Source organism: Numida meleagris, unplaced genomic scaffold, assembly GCF_002078875.1.
Source record: "Numida meleagris isolate 19003 breed g44 Domestic line unplaced genomic scaffold, NumMel1.0 unplaced_Scaffold364, whole genome shotgun sequence".
Lineage (NCBI taxonomy): Eukaryota > Metazoa > Chordata > Aves > Galliformes > Numididae > Numida > Numida meleagris.
In genome coordinates, this window is record NW_018364589.1 from 964 (window position 1) to 10415 (window position 9452).

Genomic DNA, 9452 nt, shown 5'->3' on the forward strand with positions numbered 1-9452 from the left:
GCCACCAGCGCATCCACACAGGAGAGAGACCCTACAAGTGCCCTGAGTGTGGGAAGGGCTTCAAAAGCAGTAGTGAACTCATCCACCACCAGCGCGTCCACAAAGGAGAGAGACCCTACAAATGCCCTGAGTGTGGGAAGGGCTTAAAAAGCAGTTCTTCCATCTACTCCCACAAGCACATCCACACAAGAGACACATTGTAGCAGTGCCCTGAGTTTGTGAGAAGCTTCACAAGCACTTCCAGCCTCGTTACCTACCTCCACATCCACCCAGAACACAGAGCCTGCAAGTGCTTCCAACAGCATGCACCTTTGCCTGACAGGTGAATGCATGGTTTCATCGAACGGAGTCGTGGTGTAGAGAGCAGGCAGCTCTTGGTGTAAAGAATTCGTGTCCCAGTGGGCGTTCACTTGAGGATAGCACCGTGAGCCCAGCAGGGAATAGTGCATGTGAGTGAGAGCAGAGAAATATCAACTCTGGCCATGTTCAGGCACCTGACCTTGGTTGTAGGGCAGATGCGATCCCTCCAATTCCCTTCCTTATTCAGGATGTATCTGATGAAATTCTGCTTCCAGTTTCCTCTCTCTTGCTTCCTCTCTTTGTTCACTACCTGTAGAATGGCTGCTTGGTGGCTTTTGGAGTCAATGGTGAATTACCATGAGGACAGCGGTAAGAGGATGGACGTGCTGTTTCTCCCGAGGAACAAAATGAGGGTTCCCTGACAACCAGCTGCTGCCCCTGGTAACAAAAAGGATGCTATGGAGAGGCTAAAAACCCAAAGAGTTCTAAGGAAGAACGGGTACCCCCTCCTCTGAACTGCAGTCGTGCAGGTCAACGAGATGTCACTGACCAACTTGCTGCCTCCTACGGACCAACGAGACGTCGCTGGATCCGTGGTGCTGACTATCCCCGCTCTGTAAACCCTTTGCTAGAATTTCTCTCTTTACTATCACCAGCTTCCCCGTTCCCTAGAACTTGTAATAAATCAGTTGGACAAAACTGGCTTGGATTGCTGCCTTCATCTTCCTCTGCGTGTACATATATATAGAACCATCTCCTCCAATAACTGGAGCGAGGCAAAAGGCTGGATCTGCTTGCAGCGACTTTGGAGACCTTAGCTACAGGCTGGGCGCATTGCCGTAGGGCTTCCAATTGCCAGACAGGCTCTTCAGATCCTCGCTGCAAGTGGGGCTCCTCATCGTCCGCAGATCTGGATGATGGTAAAGTATGAGGGCAATTGGTGATGTCTCTTTCTTGATCACTGTTGCTAACCTCGTGTAGTAATGAAGAGATGCATTACCTTCCTTGTCTTCTTTACTGTTAAACACATCTTTTGACTGTAGACGCTGCTTTATTTTTTGAATTACTTTGAAATGGACAGTATAAGAAGCCTATCCCTTCTGCTGGTGTCTGTGTCCTTCCTGTTAAGCCCATCAATTGGCAAAACAGAGACATATGCAATACACTTGCATACATAGTCATTCTTTTCCCGAACCTCTTTAACATACACTAATGTCTCTCTGGGCATGCACAGTTGCATCGAAGGTAGTGGTGCAATGACTTGCTTTCTCCCCCTTATTTCTCCTTCTGCTTAATCACAGTGAATTTTGGCTGAAATTCACTGCTTTTCCCCACGTTAACAAGTTTCCATTGCTTGTTATGCCACAGTGAGCAACTTTCTCTCTTGGTAGAGCATAGCTCAAAACAATTAATGTGAAACCCAGGAAAAAGTCCTTGTCCCTGGTGCATGCAGAGATAAAAGTAGTCTTATTGTGACTTGAGCGCTTCCGTGAATCAGGATCATAGAGAAGAAGGTGGCTGCTCACACAGCAAGCAAAGCTCAACTGGAAAGTTGTAGACCTAGCACACATTGATTCCTTATACTAAAGTAACATATTGGTCCTTCAGCAACAATACTGATCCCTATTGCTAAGCCACCCTAGATCATGTTCATCCCTGACCAAAATGCATGGCTGGGGGTGATGACTCAATTGAAAGATACTGTTTTGAAGCTGAGAATTTGCTCTGCATCACTGTGCTCTTTCCAGCTGTTGTTGTTTCCATGGAAATAAATAGGAGGCATTACTTTTGGAGCCACCTACATATACGCAGCCCAAGACAATTTCCACTCACTAACTGTAGCCCAGGCAAGCCAGAAAGTTGGACGTTTGTGCCTCAGAGGTTGCCCTGGGACTGTGTAACTGTCCCCTCCATCCACAGAGAACCCCATCAGAGCAATTGGACTTTTCCGAGAGCAGCCCCGTGAGTCCAGAATTCCTGAGTCCAGTTTAGGGAGAGGCATCTTCTGCCCCTGCCTTGAGGACTGTCAGGAGGGAACGTGTCACGCCCCCCCACACACAGAGGGAGGGAGGGGAGAATCTCTGCACTGCAATTATCTTAAAGGTACTGGCACTTCTACAGTTATTTCCACGTGCAGCTAAACTTTGTGATGTTAGAAGACGTCCAAGTAAGCCTTGTGTCACTTAACATCTTTCTGAGAGGAAGAGAAAGAAAAGAGAGAGATGGAGCAGAGAGAGAGAGAGAGGGACAGAGAAAGAGATCACTGGTCCAGGTTCCAGCTTTGGTCCAGCCAAGAGAGGTGGGGGGCTCTTGGCTTGCGAGCATCCTTGCCCCGAGGTTTCAAAAGTCTCAAAAAAGAACCCCAAAGATCTCTCTGGCATCCTTCCATGGCTGCTAGATGTACAGGTGTGCCATCCAGGGCTGCAAACAAGTCAGTCTGCAACAAGCAAGTTCATCAAAAGCAAGTTTGCAGTCAAAACTGACAGCAAAATGGGAATGTTTTGGACAGAGCAAGGCCATCTGAATTTTCACAGGACTCCCTCCTCCCCCAGGTCTCCAGCCTTCAGTCTGTTGACGTGGGAACGCTTGAATCTTCCAAGGCTTTGAGGCAATTCCAGGCACACCGCAGCTATTCTGTTTTTCCTTGGTCTGCTGCATAACACGAGACCTGAGGGCTGACACAATGGCAAGGAGGAAGGAGAACGGTGTGGTGGTGTGAAGAGAGCAGCACTGAGAAGACCACGTCCTGCTGCTGCCCATGGCCATGGCTCCAGGGAAGCAGCAGCCCGACTCAAAGGCAGCAGAGAGGGAACGCCCACGGGGCGGTGAGGGGCAGCCCCACAGACACCAGGGCTGCTGCTCTGTGTGGCAGTTGGGCTCCTGGTTCCTGCACCAAGGAACCAAAGGCTCCTCTCTGTCATCCAGAGGAGATGGGAGCTGAGATCAATGACTTTCTGATGATTTCTCTATCTAGGCAAAGAGCCTGGTAACTTTTTTACGTTAGGATTGCCAGCCAGAAGAAAATCGTAGAAAATAAAAAAGAAATGAGATGAATAGTGTTACTTGTTTGGAATTAATAGCATCATAGGATTGAGAGATTGGGAGGGAGGGGGAAAGAGATGAAAGAAAGGCAGTCCAAGCTTTTCCTGAATTTTTGATCGTCACATGAAGAGCATTTTACTGATGCTGAAGGAACGTGTCTTCAAAGAGTTTCCTGAGGGCATCCCTGAGCTGCTGGTTCCTCATGCTGTAGATAAGGTGTTGATTACTGGAGGTACGACTGTGTATAACACTGCCACCACCAGGTCCAGGGATGGGGAGGAGATGGAGGGCGGCTTCAGGTAGGCAAACATGGCAGTGCTGAGAAAGAGGGAGACCACGGCCAGGTGAGGGAGGCACGTGGAAAAGACTTTGTGCTGTCCCTGCTCAGAAGGCATCCTCAGCACGGCCCTGAAGATCTGCACATAGGACAGCAATATGAATAGAAAACAAGCAAAAAAGATTAAGACACCAAATATGGTATGTGTCGTTTTTAATTTTTTTTTCCCTAAAATGACAACATTTTCTATAACTGTTTTTGGAGGACATGAATGCCTTCAGGTACAGGGACACACACAGTGCTGCCAAAGCCAGTGCCCTGTGACTAATGCCCAGCATCCACCGCTGCTCCACCCTGCTGCGCATTTGATGACCCTCATCCTCCAGGTGTCTCCAGCTCTCCTAAATAAATGACCATGGTTAAGGGCATGTTTCCAGCAGGCCATCTGGACACATGCTCTTCACACTGCTCTCCAGGTTTCCTCCATCCCTTGCTCCTTGCTCACTCTGATTCCTCCCTGAATATCTGCACATAGGACAGCACCATGAAAACAAAACAAGCAAAAAAGATTAAGGCGCTAAATATGACAAGTCCAACTTCCCTGAGGTAAGAACCAGAGCAAGAGGGCTTGAGCATCTGGGGGATGTCACAGAAGAAATGGTTCACGGCATTGCCTTGGCAGAGCGGTATAGAAAATGTGCTGGCAGTGTGCAGCAGAGCATGGAGAACCCCAGTGCTCCAGGCAGCTGCTGCCATGGTGGCACAAGCTCTGCTGTCCAGGAGTGTCTCGTAGTGTCTGTGGCTTCAGGTTGGCAAATGTGCCAGTGCTGAGAAACAGGAGGATCACAACCAGGTGAGGGAGGCACGTGGAAAAGGCTTTGTGCTGTCCGTGCTCAGAGGGCATCCTCAGCATGGCCATGAAGATCTGCACATAGGACAGCACAATGAATACAAAACATCCAAATACGGCAAGGACACTAACCACAATAAGCCCAACTTCCCTGAGGTAGGAGTCTGAGCAGGAGAGCTTGAGGATCTGAGGGATTTCACAGAAGAACTGTTCCAAAGCATTGCCCTGGCACAGAGGCAGTGAAAATGTACTGGCAGTGTGCAGCACAGCATAGAGAACCCCAGTGCCCCAGGCAGCTGCTGCCATGGTGGCACAAGCTCTGCTGCCCACCAGGGTCCCGTAGTGCAGGGGCTTGCAGATGGCAACATAGCGGTCATAGGACATGATGGTGAGATGGGAATACTCTGCTGAGATGAAGAAGAGAAAGTCCTGTGCAGCACATCCAGAGTAGGAGATGGTGGTGGTGTCCCCGAGGGCATTGGCCATGGCTTTGGGGAGAGTGGTGGAGATGCAGCCCAGGTCGAGGAGGGCGAGGTTGAGGAGGAAGAAGTGCATGGGGGTGTGCAGGAGGTGGTGGCAGGCTACGGCTGTGCTGATGAGGCTGTTGCCCAGGAGGGCAGCCAGGTAGATGGCCAGGAAGAGGCAGAAGAGCAGGAGCTGCAGCTGCCACGTGTCTGTGAATGCCAGGAGGAGGAAGTTGCTGATGGAGCTGCTGTTGGGCATCTGCTGCCTTTGAGCATGTGGTCCTGTCTTGGGGAATAAGACAAAGGTGTATTAGGAAAGCCTTCAGAAGAGTCAGTCAGTTCTGTTCTAAACCTCTCCACACATGGAGGTTTCCAGCAGTCTTTCCTCTATTTGATGGGGGACGTTTGGACGTTTTCTGCAGTTGGATCCCTCACTGAATGTGTCACATTGTGTCAGCAGCTCTATGGGGATGTTCCCTGTTTGTCAGACAGAGGTGAAACTGGCAGACTGGCCATCTGCCTTTGTGATGAATGAAGGAGGGATTCCTTTCATCCTACACTGCCCTTCTTCAGAGATGGGGCCATAACATCAGAATCAGAGATCTCAAGCTCCCAGGTCTGACAAGGGAGAGAAAGAAGCTCATGAAGGCAGGACTGACCAAACCTCTGTATAGAGATTGGTTGTGGTAGTGCAGAGTCTGTATTCAATTTGATTTTCAGTATGTAACTATTCCATCAGATACCCTATGCATCATGGAGAGCACATAGTTTGGTAGATAGATACCTTTGCACCCAGCTCAGATTCACGGGGCTGGAACAAAGGCTCTCAGATTGGAGGAAGGGCACAAAGGAGCTGTGCCCATCTTGGGGCTTGTAGCAGCTTTCCAGGGCACCCCCACAGCGGTAGCCTCCAGCTGATGTCTCCTGGGGAGGGAGATCATTCCTCAGTCTGAGACGACTGCACTGCACACAGCTTGAGTAGTGCAACGGAGACGTTGACAGAGGCCACAAGAAAACGTCCCTAGGACAGGAAGAGTGGCAGAAGTGGAGCTTAACATCCCCATCTGCACTGCTGTTGCCAGAGGCATTCCAGGAAGCCTTCTCCTTCCCCAGCTGCTCACCCACCTCCCAGGCAGCACAGTCCCAGGGCTGTAACTCGCAGCCTCTTGGATCTCAGAGCAAAAGGAGCCCATGTCAGGAGAGATGAACCTCTGCTGTGCGGAGCTGGAGCTGTGGCTGCAGAGCAGCTGCTCACGGCCTGGCCCCAGGGCCTTGGAGGGAGAGGCTGTGGTGGGTGGGAGGGAAGGAGAGGAGGCTTTCTTTCAGGAAGGCATCTGCTATGGAGGGACAGATGCAGGGCAGCCTAAACCCACCCTGCATATCCTCTCTGTCACAAGTTCCCTGTCTGTCTGTGCCTCTGTATCTGCAGCCTGGAGCTGTCCCTTGCAGTAGCTGTTTTCCACATCTCCTTCTTGTTATCACCCATAGAGCCCATAACAGCCCCTGTGTGCTCAGCTGTAGCCTGCAGACCCCTGCTGGCAACAAGGCAGTGTTCAGGAGCATCTTGTTGACTGCAGGTACCAAACAGCAGGTCAGACACACCCTGATGTGGACAACAAAAAGGATTGTGGTGCTGTCTGTAGGCAGATGGGTCTGAATGCAGAATTTATGAGGTTCCAGGCAGGTTTGATTAACTCCCAGTGCAATGACCCAGGAGTTTCAGTGATTAATTGAAACATATTTGTGCTTTCATTTAGGAGGAAACTAAAAGCACAGACTCTGTAAAGTCCTTATCTGAAAGATGGAAACATGCAAAGTTTCCATGGAAGTGCACTGGTGTGGCAGATCAGCCCCCTATCCCAGGCAGCACCTGTGGCAGCAGGAGGCCCCTGACATTCCATGGCCCCTGCCCATTCCCTGGGCAGCTCCTCAGGCAGGCTGAGTGCTGAGCCTGGCAGGTGGCAGAGTCCCTGCCCCGGCACACAGCCCCTGGGCCACAGCAGGGACCCTGCTCTGCACCACAGCCCTGGGCACCTGCCTGCACCCCCAGCTGCACAGCCTGCAGCCATCCTGGGACACGCAGCCCTCAGGGCTGTGCTCTGATGCTGCAGCAGGGGATCTCTCATCTGGAGTGTGTCATATACCATGAAAAAAAAAGATAAACACCGAGTGTCTGTAACCTAATCTGCTATGCGATGTCCCAGCTTCAGTGATTCCTCCAGGAAAAGCAGCTACACTGACTGCAGAGAAAGACTTACCGTGACCAGGGCTGAGAGCAATGCTCCTCCAAGTGTGCTCACAGCCTGCTTACATGCCACACAGCCTGTAATCGCTCTCTCCCTTCTCTCCTCTCTCAGTCACCTGCAGACCATGTCCCCAGCCCTGATGCGTGCTGCACAGGAGCTGCCCCTGAGCAGAGTTGTCTCTCTGCAGTGCTGCACGCTTGTATAAGCTCTCAGTGTCCCAGGAGCCTGGCCCAGCTCAGCAGCAGAGGATGGGCTATTCTCTTCCCCACGGCTCTCCCTGGAGATATCCATGGGGCTTCAGGGCTGGCAGCTCCTGAAAGGCATCTGGGTCATCACTGCAGAACGTACTTGGAAGTCAGCTCAGTTAATCACCACATGTCTACTGGATTCCAGGAGCACGGCTGGTCCAATCAGAACATGTTTGCCCATGAGAAGAGCTAACCTGGAAACCTCTGCTCATGGCCCGTATGAAAAGGGACATTCAGTCAAGGACTGGGAGGCGTTGGCTTCCCCAGTTCTGGGCAGTGATTCCGCTGAGGCAGTGTGGGCATAACATTACGGAATCATAGAATAGCTTAGGTTGGAGAGGACTTCAGAGATCACATAGTTCCAACCCCCCAGCCATAGGCAGGGTTGCCTACCACCAAATCAGGCTGCCCAGGATCCCATCCAACCTGGCCTTGAATGCCCCAGGGATGGGGCATCCACAACCTCTCTGGGCAACTTTTCCACTGCCTCCGAGTAAAACATTTCTTCCTGACCTAAATCACCCCTTTTTAATCTAAAGCCATTCCCCTTTGTCCTGTTACTATCAGGCCATCCCATCTTAACCCTAGGGTTAGGCATCTCATCCGCTGAAGGAAACTCTGGGGCTGAGATGAGATTCAGTTCCTCACAAAACCATGGGAGTCAGGAGTCCTCATCGTGGAGATCAGATGTGCACACTGAGGTGCCTGCGTGTGAGTCCCTCATCTGAATCCTTGGTCTTTATTCAGTGGTGACTCAGCTGCTCACACACATACTCAGTGATGATGAAGGTGCCTGGGGTGATCTTACCTGTGCACTACTGCTTGGATGCTTGGGTGGAAAATCTCCAAGATAGACACCTCCACTTCAAGTATCAACTGAGGGCCAGAAGGGAGGTGTTCTTGGCCATCCTAAATGGCACCACAGCCCTGTGTTTAAGGCACCCCGTGTGCCTTTTGCACCTGTCCCCATCGAGCATGTAGTGTTATTCCACCGATGAAATGGATGAGCTCACAAGAGAAGAGCCAGATCTTCCTCTCTGCTCCACCTGTGGCATACTGTGAAGTTCAAGGCCTTACAAAGATAGGTCACATCTACATTCTTTCCCCAGTGACACCTTTGTTTACTCTGGGCTCTCATTTGAATGGCATCAGAAGAAGTGTAGGGTCATGCCAGTTCCCAGGTGACTGGAAGCTGGCAAATGCTGCTCCAGTTTTAAAGGAAAGCAAAAAAGAAGACCTCAGCGACTACGGACCTGTCAGTCTCACTTCAGTGCTTAGTAATATTGCGGATAAATAATGCTGGGAGTTATAGAAAAACATTTGTTGTTGGTCACAGCCAACGTTGGTTCATGAGGGGAAGGGTCTATTTAAATTTATGTCCTTTTGTGACAAGGTCACCCATCTAGTTGGCGAAGGGAAGCCAGGATTTTAGTAGAGCTTTAGATCCTGTTTCTTACAGTATCCTGTAATGGCAATGGGTTGGACCCTAGAGGTTATTGTAAATGGGATTCCATCAGGCTGGGGGACTGTCACTAGCAAGGCTCCATTTTAGGACCACCTCTCTTTAATGTTTTCATCAGTGGCTTGCATGCAGGACTAGATGATGTTTTGAGCAAATTTTCAGATGGTACTAAAGTAAGAGGAGATGTTGCCACCATCAGGGGTGGAGAGGCCTTGCAGAGAGATTTAGGAGGGTTGGTGACACCTGGAGGATGAGGGAAATCAAATGCGCAGCAGGGCAGAGCAGCGGTGGATGCTGGGCAGTACTGGTGAGAATTTAAGAAGTTGAGTAGTGTGTTAACAAATTTGCATTGATTTCAATCTTTCTCTTCAATCCTTGGTTTCAATTTTATTGACATTAATTAACATCTTTCAGAGTTATAGCTTCTAAAGGAAAAGAAGATCTGTTGGTGTCCTGCACAGAGCCTGGTGACCCCCAGATTTTCCCTGCCCAGAATTGTCCATGACATCACTCAGTCTTTGGACTGGCTGACTCACACTGAGGTCCTGAGCGCTTTTTGTTTT

General features: G+C 50.3%; 2 protein-coding genes across 2 annotated transcripts in view; one reads left to right on the forward strand and one right to left on the reverse strand.

Annotated features, from left to right (window-relative positions):
• The window catches only part of LOC110391437 (zinc finger protein 502-like), a gene marked incomplete at its 5' end in the record, with an annotated part of 2660 nt that extends 957 nt beyond the window's left edge, over nucleotides 1–1703 (forward strand). The window contains one exon of the mRNA XM_021383326.1: nucleotides 1–1703. This exon is cut by the window's left edge and continues 28 nt beyond it. Within this exon, the coding sequence (XP_021239001.1) occupies nucleotides 1–203 (203 nt within the window).
• Nucleotides 1704–3041: 1338 nt separating this feature from the next.
• On the reverse strand, nucleotides 3042–5214 carry LOC110391439 (olfactory receptor 14C36-like). Its single transcript, XM_021383327.1, is given in 3 exon segments — nucleotides 3042–3560; nucleotides 3563–3758; nucleotides 4536–5214. Coding segments are annotated over 3 exon segments (936 nt in total). The 5' UTR covers nucleotides 5193–5214; the 3' UTR covers nucleotides 3042–3477.
• Between the last annotated feature and the right edge of the window lie 4238 nt (nucleotides 5215–9452).